This window comes from Taudactylus pleione, unplaced genomic scaffold, assembly GCF_031769625.1.
Source record: "Taudactylus pleione unplaced genomic scaffold, aTauple2 ptg000016l, whole genome shotgun sequence".
NCBI classification, from domain to species: Eukaryota; Metazoa; Chordata; class Amphibia; order Anura; family Myobatrachidae; genus Taudactylus; species Taudactylus pleione.
The window spans coordinates 26,400,963-26,422,951 of NW_028284418.1; the positions used below are offsets into that span (position 1 = coordinate 26,400,963).

The window sequence follows — 21,989 nt, forward strand, 5'->3', positions numbered from 1 at the left end:
CCAAAAAAGTGCTAAGGGAGTAAGGCAGGGCTGGACAAACTCTAGGAATCAAGTAACTGGAGCACCTAAATATATTCCTGTGGTCATTTCTGTATATATTAAAGGGTATTCTTGTATTCTAAAAGGCAAATGCTTCTTAAACTGGCCATCCACTATACAGTTATGTCAGATATCTGTCCAATCTGGCTGGCTGGCATGAAAACCTGGTAATGTATGGTAGCAAATCACAGTCGATCATATGGTTTTAAACACTGAAGAAAGGACAAAAAAAAATAAAAAATTGTTCAAATTGGTTAAATGTGTGTGTTATAACCCATTTGTCTGAACAACCTTTTTTGGCTATTTTCCAGTGTTTGTGAGCAAATGGACGATTGTCATTTGCTCCCATACATTACCAGGTTTTCATTCCAACCAGCCCGATTGGACAGATATCTGACAGAAAACGGTCTAGTGGATGGCCAGCATTACATTTGACTAATGGGTTCCTGTATCTTACATAATTGTGTGCATGCCTAAAGGAAAGAATTGTGGCAAGATAAACGATCTCAAAAATGAAGACAAAACTTCCAGACTCGTTCAATGAGCTTTATATCTTCTTATATTTGTTTACTAATAAGGCATTGTCCATTTTTGGACAATACCTACAAATATAAAACATGATTCACCTCAACCACCATCAGGGCAAAATATTGGCCACCAATCACTTGAAGGACACGATCCGACAAGTGGGCTCTCAGAGCTCTACAAAAGACCTTCTATAGGGCTGCACTGAACAGCTTTGTGTAATTCACTTCCAGCTGCAGTGAAAATGAGCAGGCTGCACCACTGTCCATCACCTGGTTTCAGGTAATAGGAATAGTCACCGTTTCGTGTTATATTGAGCTGAGGATGTCCAAGACTTAAAGAGCTAACACTCCCCTTAAATTGAAATTAGAGGCGTGGCTTCGATCAAACACTAATATAATAGCAGTCATGTGTTAAGGATAGCCTAGCAGGCCACTTACAGGAGAAGCTTTATAGATTTAGCAAGCTTAAATATTCCGGCCATGCATGCACAGCCTTTCTACTCTCAGAATGGCCGCATGTTAAAGAAGCCAACACTGGTGGGAGATTCCTTAACAGTGACTGTGATGAGATTGGCAGTGACATCAGTCACAAAAACATGCTCAAGCAGACTGCGGGCTGGCTTCCAGTCTTGACCAGCCTGAACAGACATATCCTGGCTGGAAAGTGAAGAATCATGATCAGAGTCTAGACTGCTGTCTTCCCCAGTGCTTAGCTCTGCCACTTCTCTTTGAGCCTCTGCCTGCTGCTGCCTCTCCACAGAAGTGACATCTTTTGTGGGCCCTGGAAGTCCAGTCCTTACTGGAACTATACTTCCAGTCTTTCCAACCATCTTATCTGTCTTACAACTGGTGGTCACTGCATGGGAGGGGAGATTGTCATTTTTCTGAGGAGAGTGCACAGAGCATTTGCCCCCAAATGTTCCCATAACCGATGCACCTTGAGTCTTGTTCAGTACAGATAAAGTCTGGGTGGTGTTCCCTCTGTTGATCATTACGCCACTGGGCACAGACTGGCTGATCTGAGGACCAGTCTGTTCCTCTGCCTCATTCGGGTTGCCAGTTTTCAGAGCAGTTGGAGTAATCTCAGTCTGTGCTTTGGAGATGATCTTGACATCTGGAGTCTGACAGCTTCGTTTTGAAGTGAAAGCGGCACCAACTGGCCTCCTACCTGGCTGAGAGTTGTTCTGTGTTATGCGGTTCATATAATGCACAATTGAGCTTTGCCAGCTCAGGCTACGAGGAGAGCTCCCATTAGGATGACATGGAGAGTTTTTGGCTATGTTGGAAAGTAACTCTGCAGACAGGTTGCCTTGTCGGTTATTGCTGGAAACTGACAGGTCTTTGGAGTGGGATTTGAGGGCAGAGAATCCTTGTGTGCTGTGGGCTAACTGTAGTTTTTCTGCTGCACTTTTAGGCCCAGGCTTTGCTCCTTTTGTCCTCCTAAGGACCTTCTGTTCAGGGGGCAATGGCTTCCTCCCCCTCTTCTTACGCAACTGTTCCTTTAGCTCTGGCCTTACCACCACAGCCTGAGCTTTCTTCTGTGGAACTGGATGTGAATCCCGAGGTCTGGAGCAGCGCTGTGTCTCTGCATCGCTGTCATCAGAGGAGGAGGAGGACGATGAAGAGGAGGATGATGAGGAGGAGGAAGAGGATGACGATGAGCTGCTTGACTTAGCTTTTGGAGGCACTTCTGATTCCTTTGAATACAAGCAAAAGTAAATGAAATATTACAAACGCAATAAATCTTTAATCCTAATCAAATAAGGTTCCCATTAGGGTATGTCATGTCACTTTATTACAATTCAAATACTTAAGCCTGTGTTTCTTTAATCATTATCCACCTGGGTACCCCCTTACAGTAACTCATTTGCATTATCTGTACCCCTAATATCTGCAAAGCATTACAATTGTAATGAATGAAATTATATAAATTGTTTAGGGGCTGACAGAGTATCCCTGGAGGTACTAATACCCCAGGTAGAGAACAACCGCCCTTATCACTATTCTACGTAGCAGTTATTTAAAATACATCAATGTGTATTCCCCACCAACTTATATTACATGGAAACTTATATCGCCACACATCTGCAAGCAACAGAAGATTTGCATAAAATGATTCAGACATTGCCTATTAAAGGAGGATTGTAGGAATAAATATTGCAGGATAAATGTAGACAGTAAAGTAACTGAAATTAGTCCTGGCTGACACAAAATGAGATATATGGGAATAATAAATATGGGTATATGCAGAGAACTGAAACATCTAAAGTTACATAGCTCCTATTCAACAAACATAGAAAAATGTAAATAAAAGTTTTGCAAGAACCCTCTGCTTATGGTGGTGGGGATGAGATGACCATTTGGGGGGTAAGGTGTTTGAACACTGGCCGTGCACAGAAGGTGAACAGCCCTGTCCAATCACTGGATAAATGACCTGGAATATAAATGTACTTTACCACTCACTTCCACTGGTAAATAGTGGTGAGGTTTGTTTCACATTTGTGTTATGTAACATTTCTGAAGGGTCTCAGCTGTCAAGTGTAACATAAAATCTCTTGTAGCCCTGGTTGAAGGTAAAGAATAGAAACAGCCAGCCATGTGCAACAATCCTTAGGGGTCAATCAAATTAGTTGTGAGTTGGGTCCTGCAAACCGTTATCACAGCAAACTTGCACTGGGAATTTCATCTGCAATCTAATTCTAAACTTGCATTCATTTTTAAGAGGAAATTTGTTTTTTTTGTGCACAACCCCCACAGCAGTGGAAAAGGTAGGAAAAAAATAAATCTTGCTACAATGTGTTCTAGACATAAGTTGCGCTGTGTTCTGGGGAAAAAGTGATTATCTGTAAAATAATATAGCAATGTGAACTGTTTACTATAAAAAGGTAGCAATTACAATATTACATACACTATAGAGGTGCAGAAATAATGTTTTTTCTTCTATTTGTCTGTATATAAGTGAAAGTACTGGTTGAGAGACAGTCAAGGATAAAACTATCACCCCCAGACTCAGAATTACTTCACCTAATTATTTTTATTGCACACAGCTTGTCGTTGCTACTTACTCACATAACATGTTGGGGACCGACGGCTTCACCAGATATGATTTAGTCATTTAGGGGGTAACGGATCAGACCTTCTAAAGAGTGGAGAAGTAGCCCAAAGAAAGCAATCTGCTTCTACGTATCACTTAATAGTATGTACTTGATGAATGCTAGCTAGAAGCGGATTGGTTGCTATGTGGAACTTCTCCACTCTTTGATACATTTCCCCCATAGTTTCTTATTGCGACACAAGTCAAAATATCAACCAGCCACGTGTGATACAATGTTCAGTGCGAAGCAACAACCGGAAACACGATTTCACACATTATGGTGTTGCAATGCCATGGAAATGGCACATCATCTCGCAGATTTCTGTACACAACCCTATGGGGCTACGCACAAAAATCAGCATGTGCGGAGCAGTTTTAAGTGCGGTATATAGCCGCACGGACTACCGGAGCAGGTCTAACTGAATTGAGCCCTATATGAGACATTTAGAGATCCAGGTGACTTACACTACATCCCTGTTACAGCTCAGATTTCCTTGTATCTAAGCATAGAGAAGACAACAAGTATCGCACACTCGTCACCATAATAAATACAGGGTGCTTGGTCATAAATAATTCATAGTAGCATCTACCAAAAAAGGACACCTTTGTTTAAATGCAAAGTGATTTGTATTTTGCATGTTTAAATGAGTAATGGTGGCAACTTCCAAAAAATGAGGTACCTCCAGTCACATTAAAGTGCATGGTACAAAAACAGTTATACGTTACAGACTTCACAGGAACTAAATGGAGCCATGGCTAGTGGTACCAAGCAGGGACAGCCCTTCGTCACGGGGCACAACACCAACTTGTATCTAAGCACATATTAATATCTACAGCAGAATTCCCCTGGAAGGGAGAAATAGGCAAAATAAAGACTTGTGTTCACCATCCAACAAGAGTGATCACAATTCAAATAAAATGACAGTGTGGACAAAGCTGTGTGAGCAGGCCTCTAAAGTAGTAAATAACCACATTCAAAATCATAAAAAAAGAAAAGTTTAACTAAAAGTATAACCCGAGATAAAAAAAAAAAAAAAAAAAAAAAAAGGGGGGTGCTACAAAATTAAGCTTAATAAATTGAATACCAATTTGCATATTATTATTATTAATGAAGCCTTGTGCTTCAAAACTTTTATGTTATTTCATTAGACAGATAACTCAGGACCTTTTAATGACAGGACTATTGTCAAATGCAGCTTTGCACATTGGTGCCCAAATCCATTGGGGTCCTTGGGCCGATCGCTTCTGGCTCAAGTGCAGCCTTATAGCCACAGCCGGGAACGATCCTCTCAGTCACAAGCGAATCCGTATTGCGCACACTGACCAGTAGCGCATGCATGTGCCCAATTGCTCCTACATACCACAGCCAGTGAAGTGGTTTTATACTACTGCAGTATGAACTGGAATTATAACTGCAGGGTTCAATCGAGCAGCGTGGCAGGCACCTGAATATACAGATGTGTCCTCATACACTATTGCCGCAATCACACCAAATAGCCCTTCTCGGCTTGCCAGTTCCTGCGCTGATCCCGAGACTGTGCTGATAAATTTGATATGCGACACTTGTACATCAGTGTGCGAATGAGTCTGAACTTTTATACAAAATATTATGATGTAGTGGCCAGTTTTTTTTTCACGCCAAGTTCCATTGTGCGTCATCTGCGACTTTGTACATGTTTAAAATGAATTCCTGTGTGGTTAATGTCACAGCCCAGCTGGCACAGATTGTGCTGCGTCTGCGGTGCGAAGACGACAATTTTTTTTTTTAAAAAGTCACCAAGCTAAACCGCTCGGCATCTCATTCCGCATGGTGTATTGGGGCTAGGTGTCTGAGGACACATCTGTATATCAGATCTTCACACGTTCTCAGTTACTGTCAGAGCGCTCTTGAAGCACAGAATATAGTTAGTGCAAAACAAAGAAAAGTCACATACAGGATCCGTTGTAACATTGGAAATAAACATTCCATGATTTCAAAAGTGCAAACAAAGAAGATTGCAAAACCCAAACAAGTGTTTAAGCACAAGTGTCACTTTCATAATCATCTTTTTGTATAGCTGGGTACACACTATACGATGCATGCATCCAGCGGCGCAATGACGGAATGTAATGGTGCATCGGGCCGGCTATACACACACTGCACAATCCGGTGTACGACAGTGCGATATATCGTTACATGCTGTATGTAGCAGCACGGTGTCATTCATCGCATCTTCCCATCTTCTGTACCAAATAAGCTTCCGCATGCTTCATTTGTACGGGATTAGTGCCCAACAAATGCAATGAGCAGAGCTTCCTCTGATAATAACAACATAACTGTACTGCAGATGTGGTGACTATGAGGCAGAGTAACTGACTGATTGCTGTAATAAATTGCTGTAGCTTGTGCACAGATCATCTTTGTATTTCAGTGAGCCATGCTTGTCTGCAACACTGGGCTTTATAGCCATAAAATCCTGCAGTAACACCGACAGAATCTCAAGTTAAGATTTGATTTATGCAAAGTGTTCATAAGTCTTTGAAAAACAGCAGTTATTCAACAGAGGATAATTCATCTGACTATTATGTCCCACTACTGCTTAGTAGTCAAAATGTACATTGCCAAGAGTGTTGAGTTGTTTATGCAATATAACCTGACTGATATCCTGCTGAGTGTAGTTCTTGTGGGACCATTAATAAGACCAGCAGCACCATCATAGGTTAAAACTTTATATAACTGATCTACCATTGGGCACCCCACTATGAATGAAAACACAGATGAAGTATGTGGTTCCACCCAAATTTTGCCCCTTGTTTTCCCCTCAGTTCTTATTCTTTATTTACATGGTGCCACAAAGGTACATGAACAAGTAAGCGAGCAAGAAAAAACAGTGACTTACAGCACAACACAATGCGGGACAAGGACATGGTTTATATACATTGCTGCATTAGCAATCAGAACACTCAACAGGCAGCAGGGTGTAAACAACCAAGTTTTATGAGCCATTGTGGGGAGTTAGGAGTCAATGATAATATGAGTAAGGGAAGGAGAAGCACATGACTGAAGAGGACCCAGCTTGACTTAGTTTACATTCTAAAAGAGAGGGGCAGAGACACTATTGTAGGCAGCATTACCCGTGAAACAAAGTTCAGTTGTCTTGGTACCTGCAGCACAGGTTGAACATTTCCTTAATAAATACCCCATCTTCAGGTAGAGGGCTCTTCTTGCAGCCATAATTCGAACAATCCAGGGTAATCCAGCATTAGAGTAACAGCCAGATACCTATGGAAACCCTTGCTTTTACTATGCCTTCTGACCCTCATTTTCTTAGGCGTTTCTGTTTTTGTTTACTATCTGCACATAAAAGTTTCATTTATTTGCTCTTTTCTTAATTCGTCAACATGACTTAAGAGTTGAAAATAAGAACATGGTTAAAATGCAATACGAGACTTCGATATGCCTAAAACAGCAGGTAAACACTAACACTAAGGGGTTGATTTAATTAGCCTCTAGCAAGTGCCAATTTTGAGGTTGAGGGCACCTTCTTTAGAACTGGCCACACACATCACTGACCATTTAACTACTTAAACCAGGAAATACCTTGTGGCAACATCAGACATGATTGTTTAGTGATGAAATGGTTCACGAACCACCCAAATAGGACCATGTACTGCAATTTTATACACCAGATTAATTGTAGTAATTGGCAAGTTGATCTGTTAAGAACTTCAACCAAAAAAAAACAAACAAGATCTTTTTCATTAACAACCTATGTTTACAATGAGAGAGGTGTAAAAGAAGGGTAAAAACAGAATATTGATGTTGATGAAGATTAGCTTTGGGTCACCTTATTGCACAATATAAGACTGCAGATTCTCTTCACAGAATAGTCACCAATATTACACCAATAAATAACAATACTAGACTATTAGAACGGTCAACTGATCTAAATGTATACTACACTACACTACACTACATTAAGGAAAAGTAACAAAAAAGCCTTAACAGGACCAATTCCAGAGCTTATATTCTGCAGAGACACTCCTGTGCATGATGCCATTTGCTACACTGTCTACAAACCCAAGGTGTGGAATTTCTTCTATAATCCTGTACACAGTACCATGTTAGAGAGAGGGACTCACCACATTCTTACGTGGCCTTCCTCGTGGCCTTTTCCCTCTTTTTCTGTTCCGCAGCTCTTTCTCTTGTTCCCTGTTACATGGATGACACATTTGAAAAGAAAAAAAATAATAAAGTCAAAGATCATATTCCCAGCCTATTGTAGATACAAACATTCATTATTCAGCACCTGTTGCATACACAGAGTGGTAGAGGCCACTTTGTGGATTGAACAAATAAGAATGTAGCTTATTCATTATAAATTAAAGTCTTTAAGCTTTAACCACTTACCTGGTGTGGTCGCATCCCTTGCGACCACGCCAGCAAATAATGCGACCAGTCACAAATGCAGAGTGGGTGGCTGCCGGAAGATAACCTTCCAGCAGCGCCAATAGCAGAGGGACCTCCCAGCCTCTCTGCACCCTCCCCTAGTGTCTGCATGCTGCCAACCACTGCTGATCGGTCAGCAACCCACCCACCCAGCGGCTGCAGGGAGGAGCTGCCACTGGGGAAATGTAATTTAACACCCCTCCGCCCATCAGTGTACTCAGTCACTGTGGCCGCAATGTTCCAATCATCGATGGCCATCAATAAATCGATGAATGATAATAAAATTGATGTTAATGTTATGAGTTTCAAGAAAACAAGATATTTGGTACTTATTAGTTAAATCTCTCTGGCCTCACCTGGGGGACATTTCATCACTATAATGAGCTAACTTTTTAGCGTTATAAATGAGGGAGTGATCAAAGAGTCACCCAAATGAAGTCAGAGAAAGATTTAACTGGTATGTATCAAAAATCTTGTTTTTGCTTTCCTTTATCTGGGGGACACTTCATGACCATGGGGATGTACAAGAGCTGTCCCTAGGGGAGGGTATGTTCAGACTTATCTGAACTTAGTACTTTACGTCCCTCTATCCCGCACTAACTCCATGGTCATGAAGTGTCCCCCAGATGAAGAAAAGACTAACATTTTTTTTTTTTTTTTTTATATATATAATTTTTTTTTTTATTTTATTTTTTTTATAAAATCATGTTGGATACTTTTTAAATAGATGTTCTTGACCTAATTCAATAAAAAAAAAAAGCCCTGACAATTTCTAAATGTGTTTTTTGAAAAACATTCGCCAGTTAAGTGGTTAAGGTGGGAAGTCAATTGTCTTTGTCTGTTAGTAATGGACGCCCTACGGAGAAATTCAATTGTTGCTATGATCAGGCGAGAATGCCTTAAGCGCACAGATTTCTGTTTGTACCCTCCCGAGGATGCGATCAGAAATTTGCCAACAGTCCAGTTTCTGAGTGCCCACACTGCCATGCACAGGTCTAACCGCTTTACATGTCCAAACCTGTTGCTTTTTTGGCACGACATGCGCAAAAAGGTATTGGCAACCAAAACAATTAAATACCTCTCTTTCCCCCCCCCATCACTTAAGGCAGGAGATCAGGTTTAAAAAAATAACCCCGTAACCTTCTCAAATCTATAACTTAGCCCTTTAGCTTAATAAGGATTATTCCATCCACTGTCAAAGTAAATTGTTTAACAATCTGATGTTAAACTGCATAAGAATACATACACAGCAATGGCTTTAATGCCACGCTTATAGTGGACACTTACTAGTAAAATGCTCAATGTACATTTAAGCTGCATGCTTATTATAAGGAATACATTTGCACCAGTGCTCTATATACTGTGTACATAGACAAGTTTATTTTTTTTCAACTGAAAAAACCCAATTGCTTAAGCTACAAAATGTCCTACACATTAGTAAAAAGGTGGATGTATTGAATACACTACAAAATAGTTATACAATTATGTAAGCATGTAATCTAATCACTTCAGTTGACTTATGCAAATCATGTAACACAGCCTAAAGGTTTCCTTGAATATCACAATACAACCTTAAAGTGTTAGAAGATTTTACAGACTCTTTCACTGTAAAGATTTCCATCTAACAAACGGAGCCTCCTACCTCTTCTGGAATGCCAGGAGAAGTCGCGGATCCAGAATATTTTCCTCTGGCTCCCAGCTATTGTGTCTGTATAAAAAGAAAAACAAATTAGAAAATGTATGTATAATTTCTATCATGCCTTTCTCCAAGTACTTTACATTTTTGCATACAGTGAGGCAGATATCTTGGTTGAGCTAATTCGCATTCCTATATCCACATTTCCTTTTTTTATGTCGGAAGCCAGTTAACCTATCCAGTATTTTTCAGAGTTTGCAAGCAAACCTAAGCCAACATGAAAAAATACAAACCCGACCAGGTTCAGGCCCTGATAAGAATTGAATACATGACCGTAGCATGACGACAGCAAGCTACAGACTATGGGGCTGATTCCGAGTTGGGAGGAAAGCAAACAAATAAACACAACAAGTAATTTTGCATCTGGACAAACCATGTTGCAATGCAAGGGGTGCACATACATTTTTGGGGTTTTTTTGCTTACAGGGTAAACACTGGCTGCTTTTGCATGTAGCACACAAATGATGGCCAGCTTTATTTTTACACCACATTTTAGATTTCAGTTTGGATATCCCCCTCTCACATCTAAATCATGCTGCACATTTTGAATCTACTCACCTGTAGTGCAACATGGTTTTGCAAAGGTGCAAAGTTACAAATTGTTTTCACTTTGTTCCCAATTGAGAATCAGCCCCTATGCCACCAATATATATGGAAAGATGTACATAGTAATGGTGCGTACAAATGGTACGATTAAAATGCACGATATGAACGATAACGATCATATCGCTATCGTTCAATTTTCAGTGTCTCCAATCCACCAATGGCCTGCGATGCTCGGGCACGTATGGACGATAAAGATATCGTCCATCGACCGTGCATGCAAGCCAACCTGGTTGATATAGACCAGGTTACTATAAGGACCCGCGATCATTAAGCACGGGTCATTGACGGTGTGCTGGACAATCGATTTCGATCATCCAGCACATCCGGGAGATCGTTCAACGATATCGTTAACGATCGTCCCCGGTGTATGCACCATTAAAAATGATAAAACACAGTAAGATGAGTGAGGCAACTTGTGGAAGAAAATAGGCTGTTTAAATTCTCTCTTCTTAAACATCTGAGCCGTGTTTTCTCCATGAATAATGATGATGGTGAAGCATGTTTAAAAGGAAATACTCCTATACTTGGACATTGTTGCTTCTCTTTAAGGGGGGTTATTTATCAAAGCTGTTTATGCAATAAAATACAATTTAAAAGGCTTTTTTGCATTTTTATTTTATTCATAGATGCATGATATGTTTCATCATATATTTTGTTGTGTTGTCTGCATTAGTGATAACGCAGAACAGTTCCAGAACCACAAAAATTAACTGCATTACTTTTCATATGTATCAAAATCTTACTTCTAACTTTATTTTGCCTCATGGGTTCTGTAATTATCGGCATGATCTGAAGGCATAATCTGGAACATGAGTGGGTTTTTGGTAACCTTATCCAGTATTGTTCATGTAATTCTTAATTTTCAAAAAAAAAGACTATTATTGGTAATATATATCCGTATTGATTAAATTTAATAAACTTGTATTTTTGACATTTTTATAGGCTTATTTTTTTATTTAGGTGTTCCTTCACAATCCATATTGGGGGGAAAGAAATGGAAAAAAAAAAAAACATCTATACTTAAAGTTGTAATGGTTATGTCTGTACATAGAAATTTTTTGCAGAAATGTACTCCTTGGGACTGTGACCTGATTCAGCAAGGAACGCACAGGAGAGAAAGCACGCACATGGCCGATGTTTTTGCTCTGCGCCATGCATCGCAGTGCGCGAACTAGCTATTGTGATGGGAACTGCGTTTGCAGAGGCTACGCAGACCCAGAGCACAGTGATTGACAGGAAGTGCCGTTTGTGGGTGGTGGTCGGGTAAACGCAGGCGTACCTGTTTGTTTGGTCGGCGTTTCAGGGGCATGCATAATTAAGCCCTTGCGGCGACGGATGTAGCCTGAGGTCTAGTTGCACACATGAAGTCTCGCTATGTCTGCGGGAGGGTCAGGTCAACCACTATTGTGCGTATGGGTCCGATAGTTCTCAATGTTACCGATGTTTCCGCTGTCTTGCCAGGTATAGAGGACACACGTTAAGGGAAGTGGGCTGTATTATGTAGTGCTAGGCGTCTGGTTATTCTGTGTGTATGCATTAATTAGCATATTCTCGTGGCGGATGGGTGCGTGCGTCTGCATCCGTGCGTTCCTGAATCAGGCCCTGTGTATGAACTATGGAGATGAGGAAAAAAAATAAATAATTTTTGTATGTCTGTATTCATTCCGGCATCACGCAAAAACTATAGGATGAATTTGGATTGCGTTTTCAATATTGTATATCTTAGTCACCTAGAAAGGAACGAAGGTATGCATTATCTCAATGTGACATCAGGGCACTTGACACTCGGCGCGTGCAGGCTCAAGACAAAAATAACTAGATGTATATAAACATAATTTTTGGGGGACAAATATACTTTCAGTGCCTGTTTATGAACTATGGAGACAATAAAATGTTTTTTTTTCGGAATTTGCACAGGCTCCTCAAGACGAAATTGACTATATGTACACACACACATACATAACATCCTGTTTGAGCGCTGAAACGGGTCACTATAAAGCCCCTCTTGGCGCACCAAGTCCTGTTAGACTCCGCTAGTGCCAAGCATCTTTTTTTTGCCAAAAATGCATCTAAGTTGCAATGTAATGCGACTAGGACACACCAGCAGACTGTGCTGATTAATTTGATGCAACACTTGTACATATGTGACTCGGAGTCTCAGAATCTGTATATGAAGTGCTACAAGATAGCGGCCGCAGCTTTTTTCATTCCAAGTTCCGTTGTGAAACATATATAAGAGGGAATTCAATTAGCCGTGGTACTTTACCGAAGACTAATTGAGTCGCCGGGCTAATTCACTTAGCCTCAAAAACTCGGATGTCCCCTTAGGAAAAAATACAATAAAATGGCCAAGCTGTAGGGGGGGGGGGGGGGGGGGGGGGAATGGGATCTGTGAGCCACTCAGCCAGGGGCAGATGCAGGGGATAGGATACTGTAGCAGTCTCCCTCATCCCACTGCAGCCCAGCACACAGCAATGTGTGCTGGGCTGCTGACAGGAAGCTATCACCATCTGGGATTTTATTCACCTGCCCAGAGGCCGATGAAACAAAAACACCTGATAATTGCAGTTTTTTGCAGCCTTGATCACGAAAACACGTGGACCCAGGAACTTATCCTGAATCCTATGCGTTTTCACCAGAAAAACTGGAATTTTTTGTGAGGTAAAAAAAAATTAATTGAACTGTCCGGTTAAAAAAAAAAAAAAAAAAAAGTGTTCAACTCCCGTTTTTAACTGCATGAAAAGTTATCATGGGGAAATGAATTCCCCCATAGACTCAGGTTCACAGAGACATACAAGTGTGGCATATCAACTTAATCAGCAGGTGTGTCCTAGTCACATCGTGGCTTAGACAGATTTCTGGCAAAAAACTAGAAGAGTTGCAGGAGACCAGGCGGCTCACTGAGCAGGCCTGTTGCGCTGCGTGAAGAATTGAAGCTAGATGTAGGAGGACACATCTGTATGGTGGAAAAAAATATATCTAATTCAGAGATGTAATAACAAGAGTTAAAAGTCTGAAAATTATAAGTGTCTTTTGCGAATAATGATACATGTAACCCTAAGCTTATTTATAAAGCAGCAATTCAACAGCAATGTTCCAGAAAAATGGCGTGAGAGTCATGCTCATAAGAGCTAATAAACTAATAGGACAGTTCCCACCCCTGGGTACCGCATGCCACTACACACATCAAGGGCTCAATTTAATCAGATGAAGAGAGTTCTATGGAAGTGATCCCCACAGTATATGGGGATCATCAGGGGCCCGGCAGTATATGTTTACCAATTGATCGGCCAATATATCTGCCAGTGTGTACCCAGCAAGAGGCACCTTCCCGAAACAGTAAAGTGACCAAGCAGTCTATTTCTTTAGAGAGTCTTTCAACCAACCAATACCCACCTAAGCCCTAACTGTATGAAGTTTGCATTGTCTCCTCATGTTAGCATGGGTTACCCCAGGTCCTTCCTTCCACAATCATATTGGTATGTTAACTGGCAGCCAGAAAAAAAAAAAGTTAACCCTAGAGTATGTGTCTGTACATGTGGTAGGAAATATAAATTTTAAGTTCCACTGGAACATAGAATAATGCGTACGACTAATTCTCTCTATAGTACCACAGAATACATGCACACACATGGTTAATTAAGTTAAGTGCAGTATTAGGATGTGCTTAAAAAAAAAAAAACAGACACCTCCCACGATTCAAAAGCATTACAGCGTAAGGTAAATACTTAAAAACTTTTCAAACAAATTACACAGGGCAGCCATAAAATTGGAATAAACAGAAATATATCACATGAAACCTCTCTCAGGCAATGAAATCCAACCCTTGAGTGTTTCAGAAGTCTTCAAAATGTCACTATAAGCATTGAAAGCTAAAGATTTTTCAATGTAGAAAAATAAAAAAACAGTCAGGATTGTCATGGAAAAACCCAGGAGAGCGAGGCCTTAACAAGTTATCAGACAGCTCCTGAATTCCAAACAGGACTTGTAATAGAGATGTAAGTAGCTGCTACTGTGCATTATTATGCTTCAGAATAACATTGTACCATGAAGCACCAGCATAATTCATAGCACTTTAATACTATATTATAGAACACATACAGACATAATACATATAAATTAAAAAAAATTGTAACCATATGTAAATGATAATTTTTTAAGCAATTCAACTTATGGTGCATACACACGATCAGATTTTTCCTTCAGATATGAACGATAACGATTTAAAAATCGTTCAGTCGTTCATATCTGAAGGAAAATCGTTCATATCTGACATGCCTGAACGATGGACGATCAACGATGCGCGTTCCCGTTTGTCAGATAACGATATCTGACATCTGATGGGTTTGCAGTCAGACTTGGACGATTCCATTCATTTTAATGCAGTCAAAAATCGTTCAATCGTTCAAAACGTTCAAAACTTTAGTAAAATCGTTCAAATTGTTCAGTCGTTCATCTGACAAGTCTGACAAATCTGACCGTGTGTACGCTCCATTAGACAATATTTTGGACGATATATAGTACAGTCATGGATAAGAACGACATATCGTCTAATGTATATACACAATCGTGCATGCATGTACGTTGTCAGCGACGTCATCACGTCGGCTGTGCTGCATGTCAGATGGAATGAAGACGGCATGCAGGTAAATGGGCGATAGAAGGCTATATTATGTAGGCGTACACCGAATTGTGCAGTGTGTACGGCTGACCGATAAATATTGTTCCATCAGGCCTCGGGTCGGCTGGGATACACATCGTTCTGATATGTACCTGGCCTTAGACATATAGTTGATAGGTGACCTTAACTAAATTAGCCATTTTTAGAGTTTTTGTCTGTCTATATTTTTGTTCTGTATTAACTCAAAAAATACAGAACAGATTGATAAAACCTTCACTGTTCTATTTATTATATATCAGAGAATAGGAAAGCCAACATCGTAATTGTACCATCTTTCCCCATCCCCTGCAGTGCCTACACTGACTGATTAGTCGTTCAGTGTAGGCACCCTCCCTCATTCCCAAACATGACTAATCTGTCATTATTGGCAGATTGACCGCCATGTTCGGGCGATGATTGATGTCGGAAACTACTAGCGGGAGCGCACATCGCTGGTCGTTACCGACATTATAGTGCACGATTACGATGTCATAATCGTGCAATTGCTCATTAATATCGCCTAGTAGATGTGCGCCTTTAGACAGACAATAGACCGACAGGGACAAAAGGTCAACACACTAAATGTTGACATGTATTAAGATCAACACAATCAAAAGGTTGACACAAAAATGGTCAACACAAAAATGGTTGACACATGATTTAGTTCATTTTCTAGCCCTAATCTTCACCCCAACCCTCCCCTTGGTCCTAACCCTAACTGTCAGGGTAGGTGCCGGACCCTAAAAAATTGCACCTGTCAACCGTATTGACTGTCAAACATCTTGTATTCATCTAATTAATGTCTATCTACAGTCCGCAACCCGGATGAAGGTACAGCTGCTGCCAATCTGTGTAACACCACTCACGCAGGCCACTAAAGCTGGGTACACACTAGACAATGTAGGATGACTTGTCACTTAGGGAAGAATCGTAACGACAAATCGACCAGTGTCTGCGCACTATTTTGTGCTCCCATTCGTCGCATCGTAAGATCTGCCTGCAGTGCAGGCCAATCTGAAGATCTGCTGGTCAACATGTTTCTAGATGCAGCGGGGGAATGACATATCGGGCAGTCGTACACCAGATCGTGCAGTATGTACGGAATGCCGGATATATTGTCCAGTTGCAACTGCCGTCGCTGGGTAGACACATCATCTAGCGTGTAGCCAGCTTTAGAGATGCACGAATACGACTTGCAGATAAAATGTTGGTACTCCTCAATACAGCTACAACACCACAAATTCAAATAACATTGCCAAGGGCAACTTCAAAGAACATAAATATATATACATACACACACACATACACACACGTGCATCAGCACTGAAGAGACAGCTGAGTACACCCAGGGGCACATGGAAGGGTAGTATACCATAGAGGAGATAGGTGTGTGGCAGTAGGAGGTGTCTGATCCCCGACACCCGGGACTGGGAGTCACACACAGACAGACAGAACACGCAATTAGACGGCTGGTAACAGGTGGATACCCCGGTGATCACATACAGGGGGGTTACTGTACTGTAGTAATATGGGGGGCGGGGAGACAGCTGAGCAGCAACATGTGACTCAGACAATAGATGCGCGGCCAGGTGACCCGTGTACTCACTTGGAGGACCACCCTCTCCACTTCACCAGGTACTCCGCGGTGCCCTGCGGGGGGAGAGAGATGGGGAGGTCAGTGCTGGGTACGGGAGGGAGGGGGCGGTTGTGGCGGGCTGGGGCGACATTACCTTTCGAAGCCTCTTGCTCAGTATACACTCCGCCGCGAAGACCTGCTCCCCGACTGCGCTCAGTTCCTCCATGACTCCCGCAGGCGGCGGGCACGTCTCCCGCAGGCGTCTGTCTCCCGCTGCACGCACCAGTGTCCCGCGACTCCGAGTCCGGCTACACACACACAGTCACACACACAAAGCCAGCGCGGGAGCGAGCAGGAACGCGCGTCGCGTCTTTCCCAGCAGCCAATCAGACGGCGCCTCTTCTCTCCCAGGGTCCAATTAGACGGTGCAATGCACAAGTGCATCCGGGACGGCCGGGGGTGGAACATTGCTCTCCATATTTGCATAACCCAGCCCACATTCCAGGATTCGGGCGTGGTCTTTGTGCTGCAGCCGCGATGTGATTGCAGCTGGCTGTGCATCATGGGAAAGATCACAATTCTATTGGGAGAGATCCTCCTCCAGCACCATGTCCCATCCCACCCTGTGTAAAGCCTTGTAGACCAAACTTTTCCACTTTACTTCAGTTCACTTGTTATTATTACAGTCACCTGTTTGTGCTGTATTCATTATTATTGTGTTTATATCAAGTTCACCTCCATGTAAAGCGTTGCATAATATTTTGGCTCTTAATAAATAATGTATAATAATATTGATAACTAGATAAAATGTAATAATACAGGTGCTGGTGATCGCCTGTGCAAGCGATACAGAAAGTTGGCATAGCAACTTCCTACCAGTGTGCACATATAATATAAAGGTTTCCATTTAAGAATGTAACCTAACATTATTGATGCCATATGTTGTTAAATGTCACAGTGATACTAAAGAATATGCTGCCAGTATTTATCAAAGTGTACCTGTCCAGCAAGGTCCCGCAGTGTCCCCCTCCTCGGTGGTGTCCTCTCCTGTGCCAGCGATAGGCTACTGAGTAGTGCGTATGAGCGATGGCCATCTGCGCATGTGCATTACATTTTCACCCTCATGGGACTCAGCAAATGCTGGAACCCCTTTATTTTATTTATTAACATTTATATAACACACACATAATTATACTTTACAGATAATATTTGGCATTCACATCACAATCCTTTAGGAAGAGCTAAACTGGAGTTATTATTACTCGTTCTTATATAAAGCCCACTGAATGACAATCACTCAAATAAATAAATATTCACTTTTTTCTTAGAATTGTCTTCAATAAACCTGTTGTTCCTCTGGTATTAGAAAAGCTGTTTAGTGTAGATGGATGAAAGGGGCCAGTGGTGAAGCATATTTACATAGAACTAATACACAGTGGGACATATCCAATTAGGCATGGGGTTTACCTTGTGGGAAAAGCCCCGGATTTATACCCAGAGCTATTCAATTATTTGGCATTTTCCCTGTGCAGTAAAACCTCAAGTACTGTGCAATAACCCATAGATTCAGAGTAAAATTCAGGAATATATGTATTTCCACACTTTAAATCCCAAGTGTGCATTTTAATACAGACTTGAGGAAAAGTGCACCCTCGAGCAATGAACACGCAGGGTTTTGGCAGTTGATAGAAACAGCCAGTGCTGATAATTAGAAAAGCAACAATTTACAAGACCCAAGGCGCAAATGTCACTATAGCAGCCTGTCCGTGCAATGAGGACCACCAAATCCTCAATAAATATACAATTGATAAAAAAAACAACAGGTTTAGCCCTTTAGTCAAGTTTCATAAATAGAAGTCCATAGATGATATTTAGGGGTTGTTGGGGTGACGAGGCTTCCTACCCCATGATCACGGTATGCAAAACACTACTACTGTGCTTTATCAATTTTCCTTACAGCTGGCTGGGAAGATAAGGAAACTCAACACAATCTGTGATGAATTGCACTTAGCTCTCACAGGTACATCCTCTTTGAGCCGACTTTTATAAGTTCAGAAAACTGCTGTCACAAACATTTGCCAAAAATGGTTTGACAGAAAAGAATACATATGATTGGTTTAACAAGTACATAGGATGTGTCAATGCATCTTCAGTTTGTCTTTTTTTCACAGTGTCCAGACTTGGTATCCTATTCTGGGATCATTCAGCTGCTGTCTTGTAACATGCTCGCTCAGTATGGATCAATCTCATGATATTTGTGTAAAGGAAAATGGCTTTTTCTGATAAATCATACAGTATGTTTTAAATAAACACTATAAATTATTATAGACTCTCACAATCCCCTCTTTTTATTAAAACATACTACTTACTGGAGTCATGGCTTTCATAGTAACTATATTACTATATTACTTCCATAGGCACCCTATGCAAGTAGATGCAAGCATCATTCATCACTAGAATACCAAGAATCCCGGCGCATCTTTACCTAGAAAGAGGGGTTTCTTCCAACATCAGTACTACAGAAAACACATTTCTTCTCAGGTGTGATCAATGTAATTCTTTCACATGCTGAACACTTTTCCCACTCGGAGGCACTCTTCTTATGTGTGACAAAGAGAGTCCCTACCGGTGCAGATGCTTTATTTACCATTTTCCTAAAATTATACGATAGATAGCAATTCCACAAAATGAGCAAAATTAATACAATGATTATAACGATTACTGGGTGAATGAGACCACTAAACATCCTTTTGACTGAAGGTGAGTTACCTGTGAACACATCCCACCAATGGTACTGTAAATAATCTTTTAATTGTGTGGCTACTTCCACTAATTTCTCTGCTTCTACAATTGTCTGCATTTGTGCATGATGGGCAGAATAGTTACTTTCTGTAAGTGGTGAGCACGTTTTTCTGTATTATTAATGGCATTAATGATACTTTGGAGATTAACTGTAAGGTTATGGGGAGGTATCTCAGTCACCTGAAATTCAAACTGTACATCTTCTTTCCCTGAACTTGTATCCATAACAAAGAAGATATATTAAACATCCTTCTGTATACTTGTTCGTTACCTGTCATTAACTGTGTTTGTGCTTTACCCTTTTGCATATTTTGATGCATGGTTCTGAAAGAACATTCAGTCCAATTAAACAGTTCAGAAACATTTGTTGACAGGTAAAGTGTGTTAAACAATGTGCTATTGAACACCTGTAAATATTCATTATCCCAAGATATACTGGCCTGTAATGGGGTAAATACTGTAGGCATCCATATAGCTTGCATTGTAACTAATCTTTTCATATCTTCTCCTGCATTACTCATTTTGCTGGCAATGAACTACAAAGACCAATGACCTGCGGGAGCGCGTTGGTCATTATCGTTCATCGTTTTTGCGTACAAAGTGGACGATATAGTGAATGAAAACTTTATACGATATCGTTATAATTCAGTCGTCCAAAATATCGGCAAGTGTGTACGCACCTTGACAGTACAGTACAATATAGGACAAGGACATGGATAATATACAATGCTACGTTAGTGATCATAGCACCTAGATATGCAACAGAGCGTAAGCAACCAAGTGTTAGATGCCCTAGTGGGGGGTAAGAAGCAGATGAAAGTAAAGTAAGGAGAACAGTGTTCTTCCCAGGCTGTTTTCTGCAGGCGCATCGCCCGGCAGAAAACAGCCTACCGCCTGGCACTTCCCCCCACCCCCATTGCACCGTATTCCCGGTCACCATCAATGTGTTCTTGTTGCCACGGATGCCAGATGCGACGCTGAGCTGCGCCGATGTCACGTTCTTCACATTGGAGTCTCCGTGTCTGCCGACAATAAGGACAAGGTAGTGAAGGTTCCAGGTAATGGGACACGGCGCATTGGGACGGGGGGAGGTGCCGGGCAGGGGACGCGGCATTGGGGTAGGGGGAGGTGCCGGGCAGGTGATACGGCTTTGGCTCAGGAGAGAGTGCCGAGCAGGGGATGTGGCATTGGGGCTGGGGGTAGTTGTCCATCCCAGTGCAATGTGTTAATGTGCACATTAACCCCCAGCAGCAGAAGCTTTTCTCACCCCTGTGCTGAGCCTACTTTGGCACTGTTGGACTGGTCACATTCCAACATCAAAATCAGTAAATTTTTATGCAGTACCCACACAAATTATACCTTGTTTTGTTTCTTTCATAATTATATGAAATAGCATTAGTCTGCTTTTTCCTACATAAATAGCAATTAAAATCTACCTAAAATAGGTTACATTTTATTAGGGGTGAGCGGGTTCGGATTTCTGAAATCCGAGCCCCCCCGATCCGAGTCCAATCCGAGTCAGGCTCGACTTTTCCCGCCTGACTCGGATCTGAAATCGAGGCAAAACGTCATCATCCCGCCTTCCGAGTCTCGCGGGTTTTGGATCCTATATAAGGTACCCGCGTCGGCGCCATTTTCTCACTCGGCTGTGGACAGTGAAGAGGGAGGGTGGGAGTTAGGGCTGTGTAGTGTAGTGTAGTGCTGCTGTTGTCCACTACTTCAAAGTCCATAGCGGCTGGCTGTGTTGTGCTGTGCTGCTGTTGTTAATAGGGGCTGTGTCCACTACTTCAAAGTCCATAGGGGCTGGCTGGACTGTGTTGTGCAGTCAGTTCTCCATAGGGGCTGTGTCCACTCCAAAGTCCTGTGCAGTGTCCCAGTCCTAAAGGGGTGCTGTAGTGTTGTCCAGGGGGTGCTCTGTCCATCAGGGGTGCTCCCCCCAAGTGCTAAAAAAATAATATATTTTCTGTGTTTGTGAATTGTGTGCGCAGTAGCCGCACGTGCATCAACAAAGTAGTGCCAAGCGTGCGCCTGTGTCATAAGTAAAGGGCCGGCTGGCTTGACCGCTAAGGGTGCTGTAACCCCCGAAAGTACACTCCAGTCCAAACCAAAAAAAAAATTATTTTCTGTGTTTGTGAATTGTGTGCGCAGTAGCCGCACGTGCATCAACAAAGTAGTGCCAAGCGTGCGCCTGTGTCATAAGTAAAGGGCCGGCTGGCTTGACCGTTAAGGGTGCTGTAACCCCCGAAAGTACACTCCAGTCCAAACCAAAAAAAAAATAATTTTCTGTGTTTGTGAATTGTGTGCGCAGTAGCCGCCCGTGCATCAACAAAGTAGTGCCAAGCGTGCGCCTGTGTCATAAGTAAAGGGTCGGCTGGCTTGACCGTTAAAGGGTGCTGTAACTCCCAAAGTACACTCCAGTCCAAACCAAAAAAAAAATTATTTTCTGTGTTTGTGAATTGTGTGCGCAGTAGCCGCACGTGCATCAACAAAGTAGTGCCAAGCGTGCGCCTGTGTCATAAGTAAAGGGCCGGCTGGCTTGACCGTTAAAGGGTGCTGTAAC

At 41.8% G+C, this 21,989-nt stretch overlaps 1 protein-coding gene across 1 annotated transcript; it reads right to left on the minus strand.

Annotated features, from left to right (window-relative positions):
• Positions 1–399: 399 nt before the first annotated feature.
• Positions 400–17,060, minus strand: CBX2 (chromobox 2). Its single transcript, XM_088475163.1, has 5 exons — positions 16,782–17,060; positions 16,658–16,701; positions 9,732–9,797; positions 7,783–7,852; positions 400–2,263 (listed from the first exon to the last, which is right to left on the minus strand). The coding sequence occupies exons 1-5, from the start codon at positions 16,851–16,853 to the stop codon at positions 1,070–1,072; spliced, it is 1,446 nt and encodes a 481-aa protein (XP_088331289.1). The 5' UTR covers positions 16,854–17,060; the 3' UTR covers positions 400–1,069.
• Positions 17,061–21,989: the final 4,929 nt, after the last annotated feature.

Coding starts and splice junctions, on each gene's coding strand:
- CBX2 (XM_088475163.1), bottom strand. CDS start 16,853: ATGGAGGAACTGAGCGCAGTCGGGGAGCAGGTCTTCGCGGCGGAGTGT. Junction 9,798..16,657: donor TGGAGAGGGTGGTCCTCCAA/GTGAGTACACGG, acceptor CTTTTTATACAG/ACACAATAGCTGGGAGCCAG. Junction 2,264..7,782: donor GAAGGCCACGTAAGAATGTG/GTGAGTCCCTCT, acceptor TTGTATTCAAAG/GAATCAGAAGTGCCTCCAAA.